The sequence below is a fragment of the Bos mutus genome, chromosome 12 (genome assembly GCF_027580195.1).
Source record: "Bos mutus isolate GX-2022 chromosome 12, NWIPB_WYAK_1.1, whole genome shotgun sequence".
Lineage (NCBI taxonomy): Eukaryota > Metazoa > Chordata > Mammalia > Artiodactyla > Bovidae > Bos > Bos mutus.
In genome coordinates this window covers 81,864,904-81,892,236 of record NC_091628.1, presented here as the reverse complement: position 1 = coordinate 81,892,236, position 27,333 = coordinate 81,864,904, and the positions used below count along the sequence as shown (strand labels likewise).

At 45.5% G+C, this 27,333-nt stretch overlaps 1 protein-coding gene across 2 annotated transcripts in view; it reads left to right on the top strand.

Moving 5' to 3' along the window:
* The window catches only part of FARP1 (FERM, ARH/RhoGEF and pleckstrin domain protein 1), a 314,477-nt gene that overhangs the window by 255,257 nt on the left and 31,887 nt on the right, over nucleotides 1-27,333 (top strand). For both annotated transcript variants that reach the window (XM_070380802.1, XM_070380803.1), the window contains 7 exons: nucleotides 291-454; nucleotides 1,283-1,351; nucleotides 3,909-3,984; nucleotides 5,070-5,322; nucleotides 19,180-19,367; nucleotides 20,606-20,695; nucleotides 21,735-21,868. In XM_070380802.1, coding sequence (XP_070236903.1) covers nucleotides 291-454; nucleotides 1,283-1,351; nucleotides 3,909-3,984; nucleotides 5,070-5,322; nucleotides 19,180-19,367; nucleotides 20,606-20,695; nucleotides 21,735-21,868 — 974 coding nt within the window. The remainder of the gene's footprint in view (nucleotides 1-290; nucleotides 455-1,282; nucleotides 1,352-3,908; nucleotides 3,985-5,069; nucleotides 5,323-19,179; nucleotides 19,368-20,605; nucleotides 20,696-21,734; nucleotides 21,869-27,333) is intronic.

The following is a 27,333-nucleotide window of genomic DNA, read 5'->3' as shown; positions in this document are numbered from 1 at the left end:
ATGAACAGAATTTGTTTATGAATTCAGTCAAAGGGAATGTTGATTTCTACTGAGTGTCCCGTTGTCTGTTCCTCTAAGGAATTAAGTGGGGAAGAAAATGGTTGAAAGACGACAATATGGCATCGTAAGGAACTCCTGTATTTTACTCAGAATGTGGATTTATGGTCATGTCATAATGGAATACATGGCTGAAACTTTATGGGACAAATTTGTTTTCTGCCCCCTTGCCTGTTTTTCAACTGAACATCTGTGGAAATGGGAAAACCCATGATGGTCTCTTCTCTTTTTAGAGCTCGTACCAGGATACCTTGGAATTTCTAATGGCCAGTCGGGATTTTTGCAAGTCCTTCTGGAAAATCTGTGTTGAACATCATGCCTTTTTTAGACTTTTTGAAGAGCCCAAGCCAAAGCCCAAGCCCGTTCTCTTTAGCCGAGGGTCATCGTTTCGGTTCAGGTAAGGATTATACTTCCCATCTCCACGTTTATCATGGATTCATTTCCCCAAGACTTTCAAGTTATCTTCCAAGACAACTTGGCAGATTGGGTGTTTGCTTGGTCATCCTAGAAGGCTCCTAGTTGTGTTCTATTTGAATCTTAGATGGCCACGAGGCTGTCTACCCGGCCATGGTCAGCTCCCAGTGGAGCTCTCTAGTGCACAAAGAATTCCCTTTCTAGGTAGAAGCGAAAGTGCCTTGTTAACATTGCTGTAGAGGAAATTCCCTGGCAGTCCAGAGGTTGAGACTTCGCCTTCTAATGCAGTGCGTGTGGATTCCTGATTCGGGGGCTAAGGTCCCACATGCCTCACTAGCCAAAATACTAAAATATAAAATGTAAGCAATATTGTAACAAATTCAATAAAGACTTTAAAAATGGTCCACGTGGGAAAAAAAAAAAAATTTGCTGTATCTTCACCAAAGACTGTGTAGACTCGTCGCTTCAGTTTCTCTCAGTCTTTCAATAAATCCTTGAGAGTCTGCTGCGTGTCAGATTCCATCCTAGGCATTGGCATGTGTGGTGACTAGAACTGTCCCGCTTTCGTGAAGTATACAGGCTCTTGGGATGGTTGCTCCATAACCAAACACAGGATTATTGGGTGGTTGGACCTTTTTTCTGTTATATATTGATAAGGGAAATATCAAGACGGAGAAGGGACAGCAAAGCACAGGTTCTCCTGGGACTGCTTACGGGAGGAGGGGAGGCAAAGAGGGCAGAGGGCTGGGCTGAGCGTGACCTGAGAACGCCTTGCCGTCTTCTCCCTTCCCACCCGCGGTCTTCGTTGTAGTGGTCGGACTCAGAAGCAGGTTCTCGACTATGTTAAAGAAGGCGGACATAAGAAAGTGCAGTTTGAAAGGTAAGAGAAACGTCAGTGCTGCTTCTGTTTGAGGGAAATCGTTCTCGGTGGGTGACGGGTGGGTGGGCCACAGGTCGGCCCTGCCTGTTCAGTGTTAAGAACAGCTGCAGACCCTCATTCCGAGGTGAGGGGAAAGGGGCAGGGGACAGGGATGGAGGAGGAACAGCAGCTTACAGAGGGGATACAGTGCTGTGAAAACCTACTCACCCTTGAGTCCTTAGATATTCGGGGATTTGAACTGACAGTATTTCTATGAAATCTTTTTCAATTGGAAAAGTTGCAACCCCTTTTCTTTAGTTTTATTTATTTATTTAATTAATTTTTATTGGAGTATCATTGTTTACAATGTTAGTTTCTGATGTGTACAGCAAAATGAATCAGTTATACATATAGCTCCTCTTTTTGTATCCTACTCCCATAGAATCTACATTGCAGGTCATTACAGAGTACTGTACTGAGTAGAGTTCTATACACTTTTTAACGCGATGAAGTTTGATTGAAGAGAAACAATTTGTTGTTGTCGTTAGCAAATGCTGGTAGCTCTTGTCATATGCCAGACCTTGTCCCAAGTCCCCTAGATATATGAACTTAAGGAGTCTATGCCATCTCTGCCAGGTCAGTGCTATTTTCTTCCCTTTTTAAAGACTGGGACACATTAGCTCAGAGATGCTGAGTAACTCGCCCAGGTCACCCAGCTCCAGAGCCAATTGCCCTTCAGCATTGTTCTGCCTAGAGGGACTAAAAGAAAAGGGTTAAGGGATGAAATGTTGGTTCACCAAGGACTGTTTAGTAACAGAGCTTCCCTGGTGGCTCAGACAGTAAAGAATCTGCCTGCGATGCAGGAGACCCAGGTTCAATTCCTGGATCTGAAAGATCTCCTGGAGAAAGGGAATGGCTACCTACTCTGGTGTTCCTACCTGGAGAATTACAAGTGTTTGTTTTAATGTTTTCCTTTTTTCACTTGAACACATTTAAAAAGTATAATAAAGCACAGAGAATACAGCAAGCATGCATGTTCCTACTACTTAGAATTAGCTAGTAACATTTTTAATATTTTGTTCCTGGGGTTTTATTTCTTCTTTTATTCGTAGCTATCGTGGTTAGGGATGCAGTGAAAAACCCCCTTTAAGCAACAGCCTTCGTTATGCCCCTCCTCCTTTCCCCAGAGGCAAAGTACCTAATTCACGTTACTTCTAATAGAAATATTCGAGCACCCAAGAGAACAGGCAGAATTTCCCTGGGGATGTCCTTTTTCATTTGAATAAGCAGTATTACGTTGTACATAATTGTGCATCTTACTTCTTAAACCCTACCCTGAGTTTGAGATCTAGGTTCATCATTTTATGGTATCCGGAAAGTATTATTTTTAATTTATCTGATTCCCTGTTGACAAACATTCGGGTTGTTGGGTGTTTTGCTTTGCTGAAACAAACACACTGCCGTGACCATCCTTGTATATTGTCGTGATTCAGAACTGGGCTTGTTTCTACCTCCCCGTATCCAGAGACGTAAGGTTCAGAAGGTTATCTAGATGTAACAAACCCCATCATTTTTTCAGATGATTTAAATTAGTCTTTTGGGGATCATATGAGAAGGGGCCCTGCTCTCTCCGACTCAGAATGTGGGTGCTCCAGAGCTTTGGTGTGTTACTTTGGAGTATTTTAAAGAAAAGCTGGCTAGACATTGGAATTTAATCTCTCTACAGTTTCATGTGTGTGAATGGGCTTCCCAGGTGGCACTAGTGGTAAAGAACCCGCCTGCCAATGCAGGAGACATGAGAGACTTGGGTTCGATCCCTGCATTGGGAAGATCCTCTGGAGAAGGAAATGACAACCCACTCCAGTATTCTTGCCTGGAGAATCCCATGGACAGAGGAGCCTAGCATGCTACAGTCCATGGGGTCGCAGAGTCAGGCACAACTGAGTGGCTTAGCACATGTGTGTGAGTGCCTTAAAGGTTGCTAATGCGTGCTCCCTGGGAAGGTGGGGCCCAACTCACTAAGGGAAAGAAAAGATTAAAGGGGAGGTGTTGGTGGCACTGAAATCCAGCTTCTTCTACTGTGGAGTCTATAAATTCATTCCTGGGGCAGGGCCTTTTCTCCGAACCGAGGGCTGCGAAGGAGTCAGCCGATTAGTGCCAGTGGCCTCTATTACAGAACTGATCTACAAAATCATTACCCAGAGCACGCAAATTGATTTCGTATAGTCACACCATCGCTTGCAATTCAGAGCTTTTGTGAGTGCAGCTACCTTCTCCCTCCCGGTGACATTTCCCACAACTAGAGAGTGAGCATTCAGTAGCTGGTGCTCCCAACCAGCTGGACCAATCCAGCAGAAGCTAGGGACACCGAGAACTAGCTCAAGGTTGAAGCAACCCCTGGATCCTACGGGTGTTATAGAAGGGGTGGCGGCGTCTGTTTCCAGGGATCATTTATCCAGGCTACTTTAGGTGCCTTCCCTATTGAGTGAGTACCTAGTGCTGTTTGTTTTTTTTTAATCAATAGCAACAAAAAAAAACACGTCATCTAATTTGGTCTGTCTTGTGTGATTTCTCCCAGGAAACACAGCAAGATCCATTCCATCAGAAGCCTTGCTACACAGCCGTCAGAGCCAAATTCAGAAGTGCCGAAACAAGTCAGTGATGGTGTCAGCCGCTCTCATAGCTCTGTTTGCCACCAGACGTCCTCTGCTGGGGACCGGGTCTGCTTTTGAGGTCTTCATCCTTCACCCTTCAGGGGTGTTTTCTGGGGAGTCGAGCTCTGTGCTCTGACCCCGGCAAGCCTCAGGCTCTGCACTCCTCAGCTCGGAAGCCTGGGCTCCGAGACCCCGGCCTGTATCCCTGACCCTCTCCCTCCCACGCCCTTGCTCCCGAGGATGTTTGTCTGTTGGCCTGAGCTCAGCATAGGGCTGGTGGGGCCCCCCAGAGCCAAGCCCACCCTCCTCCTCCAGCTGTGGCCGGGTGTCAGGAACCTAGTTCTCGAGGGATGGGTGTAGCTCCCCTTCGGTGCCAAGGTCAGAACCTCGCTCTGGCAGAGGACCAAGCGGCCAGTTCCCAGGGCTCGTGTTACACCGCAGCGCCCACAGTTGGCAGCCGAACCCATTATCACTCTTGCTCTGAGGGTGGCCAGAGCTCATTTGCCCCGAGCTGGTCTCTGGATGTGCTCTCAGGGTTTTCTCTACAGGAGAATAAGACCTTTGTTGGGGAAGCACACGAAGGCGATTTCATTGTGTGACTCCAAAGAGAGCCGTGACCAGCTCATTCCTGCCCTTGGGCATTGAAACAAAGATGGTTTCTGTCATTTGTCTGAAATCCGTGTCAACTGGCTTTGGGGGCCCCTGGGCGGGTGCCTTTTCCTCTTCCCCCTGCCCCCACACCACCTCGGGAAGCCCCCTGTGGGCGGGAAGGGCGCTCTTGTTCCAAAGAAAACTCGGGAGACCCCGGGTCCTAGAATGCTGCGGCCCTGCCTCGCTTGGGCTGCCGGGGACCCTGAAAGAACATTCTGGAACCTGGCGAGACACCCCTGGGAGGGCCCGCTTAGTGCCAGGGCGCTTTGTTCCAGGACCGGAGGGTAGGCTTTCCCAAGCATTCCTTGGCCACTTGGTGCGCAAGGCTCTGCTATTCGTTAGACGCCGCGTCTTGCCTGCTCTCTCTTTGCGCTGGGGTCTAACGGCTCCCTTTTCTATCTCCCCCCCCACCCCCACCCCGCTTCTTCCCCCAGGCTCAGCAGAGTGTCAGCCTGACCCTCGGAGAAGGCTCTGAACCCCCGGGCGGCCAGAGCTGCCCGCAGGGCGGGGACCTGACCGCGGCGTCGGCCGAGGACGCTGAGCGGCAGCGCGGCCCCGGCCCGTCCAGGAGCCCGGCCGGGAGCGCGAAGGGAGACGGGGCCAGCGGGGCGGCGGCGGAGGAAGACGAGGAGCTCGTTAAGGACAGGCCCCAGCAGAGTAGGCCGCGGCCCCCGCAGCCAAGCACAGGTCCAGCATCCGAGGCTGCCCGAGGCAGCAGCGCGTCCATTCCTTTCATTGACTGCAGTGACGTAGACAGTGAATCCGACCTGCTCAGGGAGCACGCGTCCCGGTCCCAAACAAATGACAACTATGAGGCTGACGTGACCAGTGGCGTTTATCTGCCATCCAGGGATGATGAGAGGCGAATAGAGGCTAGGCCCCGGGCTGCCCCTCACCCTGCCAAGTCCTCCCGGCCCCCTTCCAGAGAATTCCTTGACGATGACTCAGCAGACCTCAGCTTCGATCTGAGTGGGAGCCCCAGACTCCCACGACACAGCTCTCTGATAGACGAGATGTTCAGAGGTTCAGGCGGTCACAGTCCCCTGGCCACTCCCTTGTCTCCCAGCAGCAGGAGTTCAAGTCCAAGTCTGAGCTGGGACAGGACCGGGTCTCAAGGCTATGTTTCTGAAAACACACATGACCACAGAGAGAGAGGTGTGGGAGGAGAGAGTTTCCCAAGCCAGGAGCCCCATTATGAAAACGGTTCCCCCAGCTCACAAAGGCCATACTTAAAGACTCTGAGATATAACAAGTCAGAGACAGATCCACTCATTCTTAGCCAGGTAGCCTCAACCTCGGAGGCAATGGATATGCCTGATGGCCTTGGAAAGGGAGGCCTGGCTGGTTCAGGAGGTAGAATGCTAGCTAATGGTACACCTCTCATGGGTCCAGCCTCAAGGATGGCGCGGTCAGTGGGTACCACTGGCAAGGCACCTCTGCAAATGACCGAGGGCTCCACCAGCAGTGGAAGTGAATCCAGCGATTCAGATTCTGAAATGGTGAACCCTCTGAGCCAGCCCCTGGTGTTTGGCAACCCAGCCGTGCTGAGCTCCCCCTCCAGGGTGAGGACAAAGAAGTCCTTGGGTGGCCTGCCTCTGAACCAGGAGAGAGAGGAGGATGAATGAGGAGACAAGAGGACCAGTCCCCAAAGGTTGGAAACCTGGAGTCCAGGGTTTCCCTGGGGAGGATGAGTCCTAGCGGCTTGTTAATTTGTAATTGACATTTGTCACAGGGAGTTTTGGGCAGACGGGTTTGGATAGGCCATGCCTGACTTCTCAAATCTTTCAGACTAACAACTAAACGTATCATGACAAGTTTCTCTGATTATACCAAGAGCTTGTTTCTCTTTCTGGTTGAAGGTGAGGAAGAAATACTGTTATGAATCTGATCCTGTGTTTAGTGTGTCTTATTTACATGGAAATTTTCTACGTATGTTCAATCATGTACACAGATCATTCTCCCATTTGGTTGAGTGTTGGGACTAAAGTGTCACTGAGGTCCCAGGAAGGGTGCAGGCTTTACTTTGAACCCCTTCTTTAAAAGAAGGACTGCTTTGCTATGCCTCATAAAGTGAGGAATTGACAAAATTCAAGGCCCAGTGTAAGTTGGTTGCTTGTTGAGATGAAGCGTGATTGAAATCTTAGTGAAGACTAATCAATATTTAAATCAGAAGCTTGTGGAATTCTTTCTCTCCTTTGCAGACTTCCGATGAAATGATATAAATCCTCATGAACTATAATTGGCGTGGGATTGCTGGTTTGGTTTGGGCAAATGTTAGTGATGCTTGAAGAAGCTGTAACTGGCTGTCAGAACCTCTTGGTGAAGCACAGAGATGCTTTGGAGTGATGACACAGGAGAAAGTAAGATCTCGAAGGGTGCATGCTATCGTCACCAAGAAGTTAGCAAACTCGGTGTCTGCCTTTGAATAGTGCACTCGGCTGAGAAGGACTGTTTCCCAGTCTCATGGCCTTTGGTTGATTTTTATGCATATTCTTAACATTCACACTCTCAGGAACAGTGTCTTCTCCCCGGATCAGTGACTTTGGGCTGTTTCTCTGTGCAGGAAAAAAAAGAAAGTGGAAGTATTGAGAGGTTTGGTTTCTTTTTAAATTGTCCCACCTATACCAGTGCCTTCCACCCAGTATTCTGCATTTCAGATGGAAGGTGGTTTGAACTTGCATTGCTTCTCAGCCTTAGCGGCACTTTGGAATCACCTGAGACATTTTTAAAATGGTTGCTGCCTGAGCCCTGACCTTAGAAACTGAGATATAATGGGTCTGGAGTGCCTCTTGGGCTCCCCAGATGGCTCTGCTAGGCAGCCAGGGTCATCTCTCGGCCAGATGCTATTGCCTTCTAGAACCTAGTGGAATGTGATGAGAGGGTTAGCTGAAATGTTGGCTTGCTTGCCGAATAAGAAAAGCATTACAAATGAAATGTTTTTGGGTATTTTGGTACTTTGCCTGCTCTTTGGTACTTTTCAGTCTTTGGTACTTTTTTTTTAAAAAAAAAAAAGATAAATTGTAGAACAAAAATTATAGATCCTAAGTAACTACAAAACTATTGGAAAGAGTTGTAACAGTGATCCATCCCTGGGGTGCCGCCTTGCCAGTGGCCTTATAAAAACTCATCATTTGGCTTTGTCATGAGGAAAAGCTAACTAAGCGTGTTTAGGAAACTGAGTAGAATTTGGCAGCAGCGTTGAACAAGCAAAAATATTGACAGACCCTGTGGTTCACATGTGACTGTCCACATGAATGTCAAGACATTGGTTTTAAAGATTCTGAAAACTTAATCCATTTTTATACACACTTTGGCTTCATCTTCCTAGTCATTTGATTCAGTGCATGATTGATGAATCAAATTGATTACTGGAAAGCTTGAAAGATGTTCATTGAAGTAGTCTCTTCATGTCTTGCTTTAGATTTACATATTTAACAGAGTCGCAGAATTTTAAAACCAGAAGGGACCTTAGAGGTCACCTAAGTTAAACCTTCATTTATTGTTAAGAAACCTTGTTCTGATGAAGGTAAGAGACTTCATGTTGTCCTATAGCTATTGCATGACAAAGCTAAAACCAGAGCCTTGGCCTCTAGACTTCAGTGTGTTACTCTTTGTGGTATCTTAATGTACTAGGAACTTTTGGATTCAATATTTTATTTTTTGACATTCTTGTGTGGATTAATAATTAAAATCATGAAGACTAGGAATCAGGTAGCCTTAGGTTGTTGAATCCATACTAGGTAAGATGAACTTCTGCTTTTTATTTTGTGGGGTTTTTGCAGTTTATATCCCAATTTTGCTTTTCCTGTTTTGAACTTAGAAAAAGATGTCAACTTGCTATATAAAAAGTAGTCAAATGTGAGTTAAACAGAGTCACATTTGGAATCTGTGGTTTATTTGTGAAGGTGGTTTGCCCAAATGAGTTTTGTTTTTACCTCTAATCATATAGCAGTCTGATCATGAAATATGGAGGAGCAAAAGGTATGAACTTACCCGGCTTAGAATGTGAATCATCAGATGTAAATCCCAAAGCAAAACATATCCCACTGATTATCTTGTTGTGCTTTGGCCTAGAAGAAGTAGGCTTTTATCTAAAGTGTTTTCAAAAGCAACTGATCAACAGTGGTGTACGCAGTTCTGTGTTGACAAGATTTCCCACTTTTAGGGTCACTGGGAGAGTTTTTCTCAGGTTGGTTTTGTACCAGCCAAACAACCCAGTTTCTGCTTCTCCGCCAGTCTTTGTGAGAGTGGCAATTTTGCTGTGGTTCATGGTGCTTAGAGGAAAAGAGGGGCACAGGTGTGGGGTATAGTTTGTTCAAAAGTCACATGTTCTGAAGTGCTCAGAATATTAACTTGTTCCTCTGGGAGAGCTTGCCTGCACTGCGGGGGGAGTCAGCCTAAGCGTTCTGTGAGCCGGGCAGTAGAGCCAGTTCACTGAGGTGAGGTTGTCCGGGAAAGCCAACAGCCTCCACCCTCCCACCTTCCATGCTCCCTGCCTGTAGTGAGACTGGTCCCCAAGCCCTTCCCTGGCCTTTGCAATCTCCCTGTGTGGTCTGTGAAGGGCAGACACATCCATGAAGTTGAACTGAGTGCAGGGAGGTCAGAGATGGGCCTGAGTATAAACAGAATGGGCAGCAGAGATGACAGACCGTGAATTCTTTCAAATTTCCAAAGGGTTTCCCAAGACCTGTCCACCAGTTTTTCTAAGGCAGTAGCTAGTGGAGGGGGTTGCCTGCACCAGCAAGGAAGCCAGGTCTTCAAGTTGTGGCTGCTGTATGCAATGATGTCTTCTTAAGGCCTTGGATGGAAAACAAGCCAGATATAGAAGCAGGAATGTTCAAGCTACTCAGGGCTACTCCAATGGCCTCCCTGCATTAATATCTTTTGCTCGGTAATATTTCAAAATATGTAAATTATAGACCCTTTTGCAGTAGATACTTTGTTGTTGCTCATTCAGGGCAAGATAAAAATGCAAGAAATGCTCGTAGCATAAAGAAATGTACTTAATGAGTTCCAGAACTCAACAACCGGTTGCTCCGGCTCCTTTACCAGTCATCTGTATGCCATTGACGACATTTTATTAGACAGGCATTTAATTAAAGAACGTCTGTTGGCCAGATTCTTCCCTGCGTGTGTGACTCATTTGGAAACTTCTCACGGATTTATCTCACCAAGTTGTGCTGCTGTGGCCTGCACTTACAATGTGAGTAATTCCCACTTGAGTCTTCAGAACCGCTTTGAAGATTCAAACCAAGCAATGTGATTTTTTTTTTTTTTTGTAAAACCAAAATATAACATGAGCCTCTTGAAATTTCCACCAAGTATACGAAACCCAGCCTGTCCACAGTTGAATCAGAAAGCCCACTTGCATCTTAGCTCTCAAATCAGTTTGACTGTGTTGTCAAGCAGTTTCTAAAAGAAGAGACAATTAAAATATTAAGATGCCATTTTTAATTTTGTTAAAACTGGTGAACATGCATATCAGCTTCCCTTTTTCCTGTCTTTAACCGGTGTGCCTATGTTTTTAATCAACTTTTTCCACTTAAAATGCTATTCCTACTTCAGCACAGTATGTTGCTGTTGTTCAGTCGCTCAGTTGTGTCCGACTCTTTGTGACCCCATGGACTGCAGCACGCCGGGCTTCCCTGTCCTTCATTATCTCCCTCGGTTTGCTCGCACTCATGTCCATTGAGTTGGTGGTACCATCCAACCATCTCATCCTCTGTCACTGCCTTCCTGTCTTGCTCTCAACCTTTCCCAGCATCAGGGTCTTTTCCATTGAGTTGGCTCTTCACATCAGGAGGCCAAGCTATTGGAGCTTCAGCATCAGCCCTTCCAATGAATATTCATGGATATGGTGCAATTGAAGGCGTTAGTGAGTAACTGGACTACAGGTAGGCCCAGCCTTAAATTAAGAAACTTGGGGTCTTCCTCCTTATTAGGTTTGAGTTTATTTGCTTCTGTTTCGATCACTCTTCTTTGTCTGAGTCCTTATTTTTATTAACCAGAATTTAAAGAGCTCTCTGAGTTGCTTCCCCAAGAAAGGCTCTTTTGTTCTCCATCTTCTCCTTTGTACTGTATAAACATCCATCCTTTGAAGAGCTTAATGACTGTAAGGCTGGCTTTCCTCTAGTTTCCCGGGGATGAAGCTCCAGTTGACTTTAGAAGAACAACATGGATTTGAATAATGCAGGTCCATTTACACTTGGATATTTTTTCCGTAGTAAATAATACTGCACTACCCAATCCAAAGTTGGTTGAATCCGCAGATGCGAAAGTGTACATATATAACACAGAGGGCCAATTCCAAGTTACATGTGAATTTTCTACTGTTCAGAGGGTCTGCACCCCTGGCCCCTGCAGCATTGTTCAAGGGTCAACTCTCTTGCTGCAGATTTTACAAATCAAACTGCAGAAGAATCTTTCAGCGCAACCTCTGCAGTAGAGTACGTTTCTTTTAACCTGGAAGAGGTGGACATTTTGAACTAAACCATTGCCAATAGCTCTCAGATGAGTTTTGCAGTCAGCCGTGTTAGCCAAGCGCATAAGAATGTATGGAAGGAAAGGTGCTAGTGGATGAGCTTCTGCAAGAAAGAAGTGACTCAAGAACTGGACTCTGGTGACGTGTAAAGAGTTCACTGGTGCTGTGTTTCCCTTGTGAGTCTAGTTCTGTCTGTCTCTGTTTAGTTCAGTGAAATGTAACGCAGGGAAATCGTTACACTGTGTATACCTCTCGCACCGGTTGCTGGTTTTTAAATTGAAGCCATGACTTTTGGATCAAAATAAGCATGCCACTTAATGTGGCAGCCTTTTTAAAAATAAAGAAATCATCATCATCATGAAAAGCAAAAATACCCATGATTTGGCCTAGTATCTTAGACATCAAAGATCAAAAGTGGCCTGATTTCCACCTGTTTGGACACATACTTGGAAAAGGACTATTACTGTTTCCTGGGAAACTTAGGGATTTTGAGTATTTCCTCTATGCATGGAAGTCGCAAATGCTGATTTATATGTCATAGGTGTATCTGAGAGGAGGTGAGTTGAATCTTGTGGAAACAAAAAAAAGGTCTTGCTTCATAAAATTCACACACATCACTCCAGTAAACATAGACGAACCCTCCAACATGGGGAACTTTTTTTTTTTCTTTTCCCATGAAAGCAGTTAAAACCCTGGCGGAACCTGGGGTAGAATGAGAAAATCTTCTTTTCCTAAAAGCTTTAAAAATCAAAGAGACCCTGATTTGTTCAGGATCGTTTCCGTATGGACGGACTAAACAATGCAGACATCACAGCTTAGCCTGAAAACAGCCTTTGGCAACCTTCTTGGCCTCTGGTGTTTAGTTATAACCTCTGGTAGAAGACAGCTCCTTGGCATCTTGGTGTGGGTGCTAGCTCAGATTACCCTGATATATCTTGGGGTGGTTTTACATTTGAAAGTAGGGAGGATTAAAATCTCATAGCAGTTGACATGGATTATCCGATCTAAGGGTATACTCGAGAGCCGGTGTGGAAGGTTAGCTAGCTCCTAGGCAGATACTGTTGATGTAAACATGGAAATGGTCCTAGGAATTGCGTGAGCTTGCTGCTAGGGGCCAAGTGCAAAGACTTCAGGCTATTGAAGAGTAGTAGTTAGAAATCACTGCCGAGTGCAACGTAAACCAGATAGTAAGGAGAGAGGATCAGTGTGTGTGTGTGTGTGTGTGGTTGTGTGTGTGTGTGTGTGTGTGTGGTAGAAAAGCATCGAAAGAGGTGGAGGTGTTAGTTTGAGAGTTTGGAAGCAATGCTTTTCCTTTATTATAAGCTGGGGTTTTTGACGGCCTCTCAAATAGGAAATAATAGAGGGATCATTTTGGAACCTGTGATGGGTCTGTAATTTTCACAGATGACCTTTCTGGCTCATGAAACTAGGCCAACAATTGCTTTTTCCTGGGCCTGGAAGTTCCTTTGTAAGAAAGCAAGCATTTGTCACTACCCACAGTGGTTTATAGAAAGACCAAAGACAAGCCTTCCCTAGTTGAGGACACACCCCCGCTGCCGTCTACACTCGAACCTGAATGGCCAGTGGATTCAGTCCCTTGCCCTCACCTCCTTTCTGCCTGGAAAGTTGCCATGAAAACCTAACTGACCCCATCTCACAAGCTTGGCCTTTATTATTAACCCAATTCCCTTCTGTTCTTTCTGTGTGCATATGTAATTTATTAAAAATTGCTAATACACTAAATTAATTTTACAATAGACAAGGCTGGGGACTTCATTCTCATTTTTGTCATTTGTTTAATCGAGTTGAGAAAACATTTTTCTGTCGTGCCATGGTATGCCCTGGATGGTCAGCATGTACCTACCTAAAAGAAAGCTTTATTTTTTTCCCCCAATGTTCTGTCTTTATCCTCGGAGCACGGTGTACCTTCTGTTCCCTGCATTGTTGGAGCACTGTCTGACGTCTTTTTTTTTTTTTTTTTTTTAACATGACTGAATACCAATTTGTACTTGGAATACCTGTTTCTTCTAGAATACAGTGATCCTGCTCACTAAACATCAAGCTTTACCATGGAGACATCCTGAGCGGTCTTGCTCGGTGGTACCGTATTTCACTAAAGGTGGGGAAATCGAAGATGAACAGGACGGACTTCGTTTTCCTGACTTCGTCTTCTCCAGGCCTGCCTTTCATACTATGTGGGGTGGCCTTTGGAAGTGAGCAGGATCTCTGTAGTGCGGGGGCATGGCAGGGCTCATGGAAACAGAGAGCATCTGTGAAGGAGCTTACATAGGGGAGCTCAGACAGCTAGCCAAAAGATAGGCTTCCTATTGTTCAGTGGGAGCATCTATTCCAATAGGCTTCCCAGGTGGCACTAGTGGTAAAGAATCCACCTGCAGTGCAGGAGACTCAAGAGGCGTGGGTTTGATCCCTGGGTCTGGAAGATCCCTTGGAGGAGGAAACGGCAACCACTCCAGTATTCTTGCCTGGAAAAGAGTCTCATGGACAGAGGAGCCTGGTGGACTACAATCCATGGGGTCACAAAGAGTCGAACACGACTGAGCAGCTAAGCACACATGCACATCTCTATTCCAAAGGGACTGGCAAACTTTATATAGCTTACAAGAGTTTAGCTGTGCGTTTTGTTAGGGAATCGGGTAGGTAGAAATGTAGAGAAAACTTGGTGATTCCGCCCTAGTTGGCGTCTTGTGGCCAATGAGCTGTTCTGAGTAATGGTTTGCTATCTACCCAGAATGTAGGCTCTCACAGATACTGTCTGATTCCATCTTCTCGCCATGGCTGAGCACAGTATCTCACTAAAGCATGGGTTTACTCCACTGGGATGGTAGCTGGTTTCTCCAGTAACAGTGAACTCGGTGATTCTTTAAGCAGAGAAGGCCAAACTCATGTCATGGTGTATGCACGGGCTTAATAGCTCTTGTCAATCTCACCCAAAAGAGGGTTGTACTTGACCTAACAGGTATCTTGCTGTAAAAACTGTCAGTTGTAACTGTTCTTTGCTACTGATGGCTGAAGCTTTGTTCTAAGTACCAGATGGTGTTTTTCACTGGTTCAAAGCACCGTGTACCCCAGCCCAGCCACTGTGACCCCTGCCACCGCCATATTCTCCCATTAGCCGCATTTCTCTCTCTTTTTCTGCAACTTGCACCACTGTTGCTTCTCTGAATCGCTTCATGATGAACAGTAACGCTGATGTTTGGCTGCTTGTAAAACTTTTCTTCAAGGAACTTGGTCTAAGAAGCACGTACATTTCCCACAACAACCTAAGCTGTCAAGAAGAAGGCAACCCTGCTATGATTGGTAATCCTGTAATCTGGTTTTTCTTATGGAATCTTGTAATTTCAATGAAATACTGTCAGCCCTTTTTCCCCCTCACATATTCCATTGGGGTGGGATCCAGCTTCGTTATCAGACTAGAATGAATCATGCTTGTTCTGGAAACTAGCCGTGAATCAATACAATACTGACCTTTTTTTTTTTTTTTTTTTTTTGGATAACTGGCTTTCAAATGCAGCCATCTCCAAAGAAACTTTGTCTTCTCTTTTAGAGGGAGACTCTGGATTTAGAAAGAGCCTTTTTAAAAATAAATGAAAACCTGCACATGTATTTTCTACATGTGCCTTTGAAGCACATCGTGGGTACATAGAGATACAATCTCCTATATCTTAGAACCAAATAACAGAAGACAAGTAATGTTGGAAGAATGACATTTAGAAGCTTGCCAAATGTGTAACTCTGGGGGAAATACTGAGGAACCTACATGGGTATTTTTTTAATCATTGTACTCTCTAAATTTTGGAAAGAGGATTTGAGAAAGCCATCGACGGTCTTGTTTTCATCAGGATTCTTGATCTCAGATATTTTTGTATTTCACACACCTGTGGATTACTGTTTTAAAGTTGTCAGGTTTTCTCATTCACTCCTTAACAGGAAAAATAACACCTAATTAAAAGCGAGGATTCCCAATTTATTGGCTAATTTAAAACAGGGCAGGTACAACCAGGTGTTCGAAATGCCATTTTTTTATGACTCGAAAAACAGAAAATTCTCTTTTCCCAGGCTGTGTGAGTTGGCTCTTAAGCCTTTAATAGAGTCGGAGGAAGAGATGGCTATCTGGTGGCTTGTGCCTAGTCCCAGAAGGGGAAGGAGGGTGCGAGTCTGGCTTGTTGACCATAAACTGTGATCCTGCTGTTTAGGTGCCTCTGCCGCAGAGTTGGTGGAGAGACGCCCCAGTGTGGGTGAGGCTGCAAACCCAGCTCCCCGTGTGCAGCCAGAGAGAAGAATCCATAAATACTGCAGTGCTAATTTGAAGTTCCATAATTGTCCGTGCCATGAGAATGTGTACATGTAAAAGGGTTTTCAAAAGCAATTACCAGAAATGCCTCCCTCGAGAGTAACATTGGTGAAGGTGTGTTTAGTCCTTGGGAGTGACATAAATTCATCCCGCTGGATACAGCTGAAGGGTAAGGGAGGGGTGTCAGGAAGTTATCTGGTACAGGTAAGGGACCTGAAGGTTATAAACCAGAAATGTAACTGAATACTAAAAACATGTAGGGTGATTTCTAAAAATAGGGGAAATTTTTTTTTTTAAAGAATCAAAAGCTTCCAGATTTTCAAGGTATAACTAATCTTTTTCTAATCTCTTCATACTCCTTTCTACCCATTGCCTTAATAACCAGGTGCTTTTCTCAGATGACACCCCCTCCAGTTATTTACCTAGAGCCCCTTGCTGAAAGAAGTTCCTTTGTGTCAGTGAAGGAGATGTATAACCTTGTGTCAAGGAGGAAAATGATACAATCCCCAGGCATTAATATGTTCAGGGGTACCAGTGCCTGCCAGTCGCCATTTCTCCTCAGCGTGCAGGGCTGCGCCTTCAAGGCAGATGACAGGCTGTGTGATGAGAGCAGGCTTTATGAAGCTGCAGAAATCTGGCAAACTCATTTTATCTAACACCGCCATGTTTGCTTGCCCCCTCCCCCTTTTTTTTTTTAGAATGGACTACTTCAGTGAAAATTGGTTACATGTAGCTCTGATAACCGTGACCTCAGACATTGACGTTTGGGTCACAGGTCCTCACTGTGGACCAAGGGCAGGCCCCTTGTGGACATCAGTTTGTACAGACCTTTGCCACACACTGGCTCATAGTCAAAAGAGAATTTTAATTACTCATCAAGCTGCCAAATTCTACTAATGACTCCCGTCCGCATATTCCACTGGCTGCTGAATGGTAAATGAGCCTACCTGCTTATGTTTGCAACCCTGTCATCCTTGAATTTGCAAAGCCTTGAGGAGTTTCTCTTGCAAGGGGAGGAAAGAGGCTATTCTTCACGGATGTGGCTCAGATTGGTAAAATCCAGCTTCAGAGTTTTGGATCCTTCCCCTCGTTAGCATTGCGGATAGATTTCTAGAACAGGCTGCTTGGTATTTATTGATTTCTTGGTCTTAGTGTCGTCGCCTTGGCTTTCTTGGGCCCCATGATCAGACACAAAGCCAGCTGAAGTAACCTCTCTGGAAATGGACTTTGTCTACTGTAATTTGGTCCTCCTCCAGAGTTGTGTATTGCACGTGTAATGTTGGTGACACACGCATCTTTAGGCCACATGATAAGTGAAAATGTAGCTGAACCCAGAACTCTAGGACTCTAGAACTCCCCGACTCTACCTAGGAACCCAGTTACCATCAGGCTCACTCTCAGTGAGTGCCCCACTTTCTGATTCCTGTCTCCAGTGTGGTCCTATGGGGAGCCTTCTAGATAGCTATCTTCTCTGCCACGTGTCCTGCCTTCGTGGCAGCGTGGCACCTCTCCAAGAGCCCTCATCTGTTAGATCGTCCTTCCTGCCCACTGGGTCTACCAAACCGAAGCGTCCCCGGGGGAATTCACAAGGGCGGCAACAACAGCTTTCGACCTTGGAGGGTGGATGTGGTTGCACTCGAGTGTGTTCACCCTCATTCTCTCCCTCGCGATGTGGCAGCTGGTTTTTGATCTGCTGCTGGATGTGGTCCAAGGCTTCCTTGGTACTATCTCCCCACCCACACTCCTTGTCCACGCTAGCCTTCTAACTGCTTTTTGTTCTTGGCTCCAACTCTTTGAATGACGAGGCAAGTGCTTTTTCTGTCCGCGTCACTGCAGATTCAAGGCCCAGCACGGTCTCACTTAAACTGCCTCACCTGGTCTCACACACTGTGAGAACTGAAGGTAAGCCCCCACATTGTGCCAGATGTGAACAAATAAAAAGTGACTCTCCAGCAGCGACTCACAAATGCATGAAATGTTTCGATCTCCAGACAGACTGCCAGAATTTCTCTTTTTCTAATTCCTCTTTGTAGTGATATCATTTTTCTTTTTGTGATTCTTTTTTTTTTCTTAAGAGAATAGCATAGTACCTTGAATCAATTACAGTTATGATTGTTGTCACTATTTCTATTTGACAAGTTCAAATTCTCTCAAAATTATTGTACTCAGTTGTGCACTGGTGTCAATAAAATTGACATTTGTGAAGCAATTTCTGGCCTTTTTCTCCGGGTTTTCCTGGGTCTGGTGGTGTGAGAGGGGCGACTGGGTCTTTGTCTAACATCAGGACTTTGTTATAATGATGTTTATGAAAATGCAAGGCATTGAAATGGGGTTGTTTTTTTTTTTTTAATGCAAACTTCTGGAATCTAACTTTTCCTGACATTTTCTGATCTTGTTCTTCAAGGATGATTGTACTGACCAATAGTCAGTGGGCAGGATGTCTGCTTTCTGTTTTTGTGGGCGTGGTGGCTTTTCTCCCCATGCGTAGGTGACACAGCTAGCTGGGCGACCTGAGACTGGGTGGGCCTGGTGGGGGTTTCTGCATGGTTCATTTTTACTGGGGTCACGTTCACGACCCAACTCCAGCAGCTCCATTTGAGGCGGACCTATCTTGTAATGTCCAAGCAAATATGAATGAATCCAGAGAGACAGGATAGAGGTGAAAAAACTGGGGAATTCCCAGAAGACTGCCCTTCACCTCTCTCCCCGAGCTTCTTGATACTGGGCTGAGTAGCCACAACCATGAAACTGGATATTGGAAAATAGAGAAAGCATTCACGTAGTTTTTCTCTATGATGGTAACTGACAGGGCTGCAGGCTACTTAAACTGTGTTCATCCTAATCCTAGTTTCTGCATGAGAATTATAGATCTGTTAGGCCGAAACATTTGAGCTTAGAAGTAGATTTTGAAACATCCCACTTAGTTTCAATAGGTTAAGGTATTGGTACTTGCAAAATTCTGTTGGCAAAGAGTTTTCATGTGCATGTCATCTCATCTGGTTGACTCATAATGGGTAATTATACATTTTACCCAGTTATACAATTTACATATATCCGTTATCGTTTTCAGAGGAATAACTACCTGTCGTTTTTTGACTCAAAAGGGGGAATTGTGACAATGTGATAACCTCCAGCTTTGCATTTTTAAATGATCACCTTTGCTATAATTGTGATACTAGTGTTTCTGTCCCAAACAGTGAGAGAGACATGGAGTGCCATCACCAGGTATAACCAGCTTGCTTCTGTTCTTCGTAGAATGGGGAGGTAGCTGCTTTCCCTTTCTTTAGCTGTGACCATTGTTCCAAGACGTAGTCTGTCCTGGGTGTCCCAAGTCCTTTAGTCTTCTATTAGAATAGCACTATTTTCTAGTCATTTTCCACATCTCTTTGTGATATAGACCCTGTGTCTTTCTCAAGTAATTCTTAAGACATTAAGGAAGTAGTTAGGAGATGAAGATGCTATTTGCAGATACACAATGCTTTTAAAACTATTGTAATTATGCTCTACGCAGAGTTCTCCAGCTTATCATTAATGATGTAACTGTGGTTCCACTGAATGGTGTCTTAAGGATGAAGGCTGCTGAAACTTAGGGAAAAAACTAGAAAGTCATGGAGGGCATTTTAAGCGTGCCGTATAGTAATATAGTAGTCTAAGCTTCTAAAGGTTTGAAAAGGTGAAAATTGTAAGTGGAGACTGGGTCCCAGAAGAAATTACTTTTTTTTTTTTTTTTAATACTTCTCATCCCAAACAGGCTCCCTGACTGGCAGCCCTCACCTTTCAGAGCTGTCCATCAACTCGCAGGGAGGAACGGCGCCCACCAACGCCATCCTGTCGCCCAACCTGAGCCCTGACACCAAGCAGGCCTCCCCCTTGGTCAGCCCCCTGCTGAATGACCAGGCAGGCCCCCGGGCCGAGGACGAGGACGATGGCCGGAGAAAGGTATGAGGACTGGCAGGCACTCACCTGTTGATTTTTTGTTTTTTTTTTAATTCCAATAATTTGCTCAGTGGTAAAGAATCCACCTGCTAATGCAAAGGACACGAGTTTGATCCCTGATTTGGGAAGATCCCCTGGAGAAGGAAATAGCAACCCACCCTACTACACTTAGCCTGGGAAATCCCATGGACAGAGGAGCCCGACAGACTATAGTCCATGGAGTCGCAGAGTCGGACACGACTTCGTGACAGAACAACAGCGATAAAGTAGAATCATGCAGTGTCTGTGCCTTTGTGACTGGCTTATTTCCTTGAGCAGAACATCGAGGTTTATGCATGTTGTAGCCTGCATCAGAATTTCCTTCTTTTTTAAGGCTGGCTGGTCTTCTGTGGTCTGGAGGGTACCACAGTTTGTGTATCCATCCACCCACTGATGGACAGTTGAGTTGTTTCCTCCATTTGGCTGTTTTGCCTAATGTTCTGGGAACACTGGTGCACAAGTATCTGGTCTCATCTCTGCTTCATGTGTATCCCCAGAGGTGGAATGGGGTGGACTCCTGTAGGAAGTATCTGGTCTCATCTCTGCTTCATGTGTATCCCCAGAGGTGGAATGGGGTGGACTCCTGTAGGAAGTAAGCGGGATGGGCAACAACAGGGGATTGGTTTCCTTTTCCTGACTGTTTAAAGAGAAGCAAAACCAATGGTAGACCTCGCTAAGGCAGTGCCACCCGCCCCCCTAACAGGGACTCTGCCTGCTGCCACCCTGGCCCTTTAGATCAGCCACTTTCATGTTCCCAGGAGCAACGTAACTTCTGCTTCCTAAAAACCAATACCACCAGCCCATGATGCCCAGGACAAAGGCTGCCCTGGTTCTTTTTCATTCATTTCTTGAAGGCTGCATCACTCTGATACTATCCTAATTAATTAGATTTTCAGGCGCCCAGTTTTGAATGAACAGTCTTCAGTGGTAACTGACACACTCACTTGAGTTCTTTCACTGCCGGTAGGATTTACTTGGAAGGAAACATTCCTAGACAATTTTCTCATCATAGAAACTCATTCTTTATTCTAGTTCCTCTCGCACAAAAAGGAGAATAAGAGTTTATTTAGCCTTGATACCAACCAACCAAAGATTGTAAGTTAGCAATGCATCACTTTGGTTAGGACTTTCTTGTAACTAGGACTGTTTTAGAAACTGAGGCTCAAATTATTGTGTCTTTTTTCTTTTTATGAATTTTGCAGAGATTCCCAACTGACAAAGCATACTTCATTGCTAAAGAAGTCTCCACCACTGAGAGGACGTATCTGAAGGATCTTGAAGTCATCACTTCGGTATGCGTAGCATTTCCCCTAAAGCGTTAAATTACATAATTTATCTTGACTAAAACTCAGCTTTAGGAGACAAGCTGGATCTAATTAAATATCGGGTTCTCCGACTCCAGTTAAAAGGATTTTAGTCCTGAGTTGTACAAATTAGGCAATAATGGTATGTTTAATTTGGAATATGCCCTAAAAAGGTTTTATAATTGTGATTTTTTAAGTGCAAAGGAAGGAAGTTTCTAAAGTGGAGAAATTTAATGTTAAACGTTTCACTGAATGTGCTGCCTGCACTGATGCAGAACTTTGTGTGTTTTGCCTCGTATTTTTCTTGAGAGAGACCTCAGAGGTGAAAGGGAAACCTCGTTTTATCTCTGATAATAAATTGAGCCATGTCAGCAAAATCTGCCTCAAAGACTGCCTTTTATCATTTTAATCCGTCTTGTTCAGTCTTAGAAACAAATTCAAAGCATGGTGGCAGATGTCTTTATGACCCTGGATTCTGGAAAGGAGCTAGGCAACTGCAGGTCAATTGGAACGGTCTGGTGTCTGCCTCTAGAGCAGGCGCTCAGCAGTCCTCGTGGGGCCCAGCCCAGCCTTCGCTCGGTAAGATGAGTGGTGAGCGTGCTGGCAGAGGCATCACCTCTTTGGTTCAGCCACCTTTCTGCTCAGCGTCTCAACAAAGGAAGAGCGACAGAAGTTTCTTCAGGACTGAACTGAGGGCGTACGGGGGCATAAATCAGGGGTGGCCCAGGAGTTGGCCATAATGGAAGTTTTGATTTGAGTAGCTGCTCACTTCAGAGATTTCTCCTGGCTTCAACAGTACTTGGTAACAAATTTCAGGAGGCGGTAATGCAGAGATGGTCCTTCTTACTCCATCTAATGAAAGGAAGGAAAACAGAAAAGCCTCAAAGCCCTTGATGCTCTTGAAATCCTACGGACGCGGCAGGAGAGCCCTTATGTCTCCAAGCGTGGTGGGCTGTACCTCCGAAGAGCTGCAGACCTTGGTTCTTCACCTCTATGCCTCTAAATGCACCCTCTTTTTTATTCCCAGTGGTTTCAGAGCACAGTGAGCAAAGAGGACTCCATGCCCGAAACCTTGAAAAGTCTCATATTCCCGAATTTTGAACCTTTGCACAAATTTCATACAAATTTTCTCAAGGAAATTGAGCAACGACTTGCCCTGTGGTGAGTACAATTCTGGCTGACCGTTCTGCCTCATCCCCACCACCCTCCTCTTTCTTTCCCTATTTCTCATTTTATTTTTATGTTCCGATAATGAAATGAATCCCACAGAATACAGTCATGTCTTCTGAAAGGTTGATGAGAATTATAAAGAGTAGAGGCAGAAGAGGAACGTTTAGTGTGTTGGTAATATTTTACTGGTGCTTGCTTTATAGCCATTTAAGTATCATCCGTCTCATGCTGTTCTCAGTGTTATATTTCACAGTGTTTATAAAGAGTGCTTTGAAAAATAGACCCCGTAGGGACTTCCCTGGCAGTCTTTTAGTTAAGACTCCACACTTCTACTGCAGGGGGCAAGGGTCTGATCCTAGTTGGGGAACTAAGATCCCACCTGCTGTGTGGTATGGCCAAAAAAAAAAAAAAGGCAGAACCCCGTACCCCACACATGCATACATTTTTACCTTGATTCCCACTACTAAGAATTTATCTTAAGGTTGCTCTCTAATATGTGAAATGACAAATGGCAATGATATCCATGACAGAATTAAAAGATTGGAACTGACCTAAATACTCAGGAAGAGCAGGCTGGATAAAAATATTAAGTCTGTTTTATTAAGTACCATATAAAATATTAATCTCTGGATGCAAAACATCAGGAGAAATCGTCTGTACCGTGGAATGCAAAGTCCCTTGGCCCAAAATGGAAACTTCTGCAGAAAATTCTTCTGGGTTTTTTTTTTTAAAGACATCTATAGACACATGAGGAATTGACTATCTAGTAAGCATGCGTCTGAAAAATGCCAGGAGATAATAGCAGAGGCTTTCTATCCACTGCATACTGTGTCCATCCTCACTACAGGTGAGAGTTTGGTTCAAGGTGTTCTCAGGGGTGTTTTAGTGACTGTAGCCGGAGACCTGGATGAGGTGGTCCCACCCTGGGGGATTCCAAGTAGGGCATCCGGGCACTGGTTAACAGGCTCACAGAGCTACTCCCTGTGCTGTGAAGCAAATGTGCTCAGATATCCAACTTTGTATGTTTCTTATCCCTGGAGAGAATTCAGTGCACCTTTCTTTGCTGTGATAGAAGGAAGTGGGAGGCTTTACTCACGTGCCCCAGGCAGGAGAGCTCAGCTTGGACTGAGGAAGAACAGGTATAAAACTCAGCTCCACTGGAGATGACAAGAGACTGAAAGTGCCAGTTTAGACTCTTACTCTCGATTGGTGCTATGAATATAAAAGAAATACCACTTTTAGAAATTTTTAAAGATGCTCTGTAGCATCTAACTCTGTGTTCCCAAAAGTGGCTGGGAAGCTTTCAGTTGTGTTCTGCCATGTTGCCTCCTCAAGTCATGCAGAGTTGAGTGATGCTTTGGTAGTGAAGCTGAAGACATTCTAGCTCTGGAGAAACCAATCCAGCAGTTCATTTTCTGGCCAGTGAGATGCGTGTTCATACAGACGTCCTGTAAGCTCGGAGCATCTTGAGATGTGTCATACGGCAGTTTGGTCCACATAGCAGTCGATTTAAATAAGGTTGGGGAGGTCACACACAGGAGCTGTCCTCAGTTGGCAGTGCCCTGGCAGCCCAGTGTGGCAGCTTCAGCTCACTCGCTGCCACTGGCAGAACAGTAGTTGCCTCGGTTCTTGTCCCCTCATGGGAAAGAATTCAGACAAGAGGCGTAGAGCAGTTTTCAGCAGCAAGACTTTTATTAAGCAAAGTGAAAGTATGCTCCTGAGAAAACAAGAGTGTGAGCTGTCTGGAAACCAGAGCAGTCCCACAGTGGGGGTGTGTGTGTGTGCTCAGTCATGTCTGACTCTTGGCGATCCCAAGGACTGTGGCCCTCCAGGCTCCTCTGTCCATGGGAATTCCTAGAAAAGAATGCTGGAGTGGGTTGCCATGCCCTCCTCCAGGGATCTTCCCCACCTAGGGATGGACCCCACGTCTTCTGCCCTGGCAGGCAGATTCTTTACCACTGCACCTCCTGAGAAGCCTACGATGGGGGTAGGGTTGGGTTTTTAGCTTAGTGGCCCCTCCCTGTGTCCTGCGTCCTTTGACTGACAAGTTGTTGACAGCTTTGGGTTATATAACTTGCCCCTGAGTGTGCAGGCGCCAACCCATAGGCACCCAAGCAAAATCTGGGGTTGGGGAGGGGAGGGAGCAAAAACTGTAATGCTCACTTATTTTAATGACAGTGTCATGAACCCTGGGTTGCTGAGTCACTTCTGAGGTCTTGGTGTGCCTGCAGCAACCTGTTCTGGCACTTTTATCTCGCTTGGCCCTGACTGGGCTGGAAACTTGAAGGGTGGTCCTTGACCACAAGAGGGGAGGATCTGTGGGCATGTCCTGATTCCCAGTGTCCAGAGTGAGGAGGGAAGGATGACCCCGTCCGGATGGAGGGGCAGGGATCTTCTCACTTGTAACTACTGACACTTCTCAGTACTGACACTGCCACCAGAGAACTTTGCCGAGCTGTACGAAACACATTTCATTTTAGAAGGACTGCCACGCTCTTGGGTTTATCCATGATCATACATCTTTAGCCTTTATCTGTGAAAGAGTGTCCAGCAGCTTTAAAAAGCACCTGCTATCATTTATTTCCCCAGAGAATTTTCAGTAGTGTGTCTTTCAAAGGTCTATAATTTTATTCATGTTTTCCGTGAGGATGCCAGAAGCGTGTTAAAGACTCAAGGCTAGAGAGAAAGCACACACAGTCAACACGCAGCTCCATCAACTTGACCTTCAGCATCTTTTCAACAATGGACCCGCAGCATACTGATGACATTTATCGGGAGTCAGTGTCCAAGTGTGCCGTTAAGTTCAGCTAATCAGTTCCTCGAGTGCATGATGAAAATGACCTGGCTCGGCAGGAATTCACGGCAGAAGGCTGAGTGTGAATGAGTTAAATGTGAGCCAATAGAATGAGAGAGAGAGAGAGAGATCAATGTTGGTTCTGTCTGTGGCTCTCAACATCGGCTGCTCATTAAAATCACCTGGAACCTTTAAGGAAAAAAAGTATCTTGATAACCAGGCCGAACACCAGACAGTCGTATCAGAATCCCTGAGAGGTAGAATGTAAGCATCAGTAGTTCCTAAAGCTTCCTAGGTAATTATTCCAATTTGCAGCCAAGGTCGTGAACCTCTTCCATAGAATGTGCCTCATTAGGAGGAGACCAAGGATTGCCCCTTGGAACTTCAAGGCTCAGAGCTCCCTCAGAATACTGTACCCAGTTCTGAGTGTCATGTTTGAAATGGACTAATAGAATGTGTTTCATTAAAAAAAAAAAAAAATGTTGGAAGTATGGGCATTTGGCCTCAAAGAGAAGATTTTGGAAAAGAAGATGGCCCTTTTCAGGCTGGTTGTATGAAAGAGGGTGTCAGCATCATCTTAGTTGTACCAGAGGACAAAATTTAAACAAAGGAGTGAGTTTCCCAAGAGGTACCTTGTGTCTGAGCATAGAAAAGGGTTTCACAGCAAGTGCAGCTTAGCGATGACAGGCTGCCTTCCAAGGCAGCTGGCTCCTCCGCCTCGGTGTTTCTTCAGCTGAGGTTGCCCATTTCCAGAAGCTACTTATCTATTTGACAAAACCCCAAACCTGGCAGGGCATTAGGGTCACTTGGGGTTGGTGGGCCAGTGGAGTTTTGAAAAACTATAAATTGCTACATTGTACCCAGCCCTCCTTTATCAGAATGTTGGGGTGAGATCCAGAAATTTGGACTTTTTCAGTGCTTTTGAGATGACTGATGAATGATTTTCCTGGAACAATTCATGTGCAGTGTCTGAGAAACCAGTGACCCTATGATTCTTTGGTTTGCATTTTACTTATAACTCTGTTTCTTCTATAAGCAATGAATGAATGCATGGATGAGTGAGCATGTGCCAGGCTTCGTCTGCTGGAGACTTGCAGTCTCAGGGGAGGGGGCAGGCCCTCTCGTGGCTGAATGGGCCATGTCCAATGAGGGCATCCCTGGCTAGTTCTGTCTTGGAGGACATGTGGGCCATTAATGCCCGCACAGAAGAAGCAGGCCATGAGCAAATATGTTCAATGAGAGGAAGGGATCACATAAGGGATCCCTTAATAAAGGGATCCTTTATTAAGAAAGGAGGTTGCTCTGGGTTATTGACAGACCGTGTGTGTGTGTGTGTGTGTGTGGATATTCTGAGATGGGAGACACGGCCTGGCCCACGTGGAGTGGGCTGGCAGTGTCTGCATCCTTCATCACACCAACACCTGAGATCCATGTCCAGCGGTCTACAGCCTCATTTCCTCACCTATAAGCGAGATGTGGCCGCCACCTCACCGGGATGTTACACCAAGTAAATGAGACAGTGTCTGTAAAAGGCTTGGCATCCTGTCCCCCACAGAGGAAGGGGGAAAGGCTGACCATCTTTTAATATAAACTTCTATAAATTGAAATCTTAGATTTAGGGAAAAGTTGCCATGAGAATAGTTTCTGCACACTCCTTTTCCAGACCCTCCCCTTGATGTCAGCTTCTTACATCACTGGGCACGTTCCTCAAACCTAAGAAACCAGTGTTGGTTCTTCTGTTAAAAAGCGAAATCTGAGCAAGTAAAATTGAAAGGTCTAATTGGCTCTACTGAATGATTCATGAATGGGCAGTGTCCCAGGTGGCAAGGAGGGAGGAGCTCCAGAAACGGAAAGGCTTCCCTGGTGACTCGAACAGTAAGAACCTGCCTGCCAGTGCAGGAGACCTGGGTTCCATCCCTGGGTCGGGAAGATGCCCTGGAGGAGAACCTGCCTGCCAGTGCAGGAGACCTGGGTTCCATCCCTGGGTCGGGAAGATGCCCTGGAGGAGGGCATGGCAACCCACTCCAGTATTCTTGCCTGGAATTCCATGGACAGAGAGCCTGGTGGGCTACAGTCCATGGGGTCACAAAAAAGTTGGGCATGACTTTAGTTAACTAACTAGTGTTAGAAAACTAACACTTTTAACTTTACAAGCAAAACACGGAATAAACCACGTTATTTCAGATGTAGGTACCCTACCTGGGGGACAGCAGGGGTCTGTGTGGCAGATGACCTCATCTTTCTTTGGGGATCAAGAGGGCCCATGTGACCAATGACTTCATTGGTACTGACCAGTGGCTGACTGGTTAGGATGACCTTCCTGGGGGAGGTTGTGACTGTGGAGAGATCAATGGTTAGGTACTAAGTCTTGGCTTTAGCTCAAGTGACTCCATTTTGGGCCTGTCCTTTCTCTTCTAACACTACGTTATTAACTAAACTCCAAACTTTAACCAGTGATAGTATTTTTAATTATTGTTAATGGAAATCTAAAGTTTACCATGTACCTCAAGGTCCCCCAGATTTGGGGCTTAAATGTCACCACCACTGTGCTTTTCTTTGCTGCCCTAAGTTACACTGTCATATACTTACATCAGCAGTGGGAAATCATAAGGCAGAAAAAGTACCAGGATGTTTTCCTGTATGATTAGGCTGGAGCCTGATT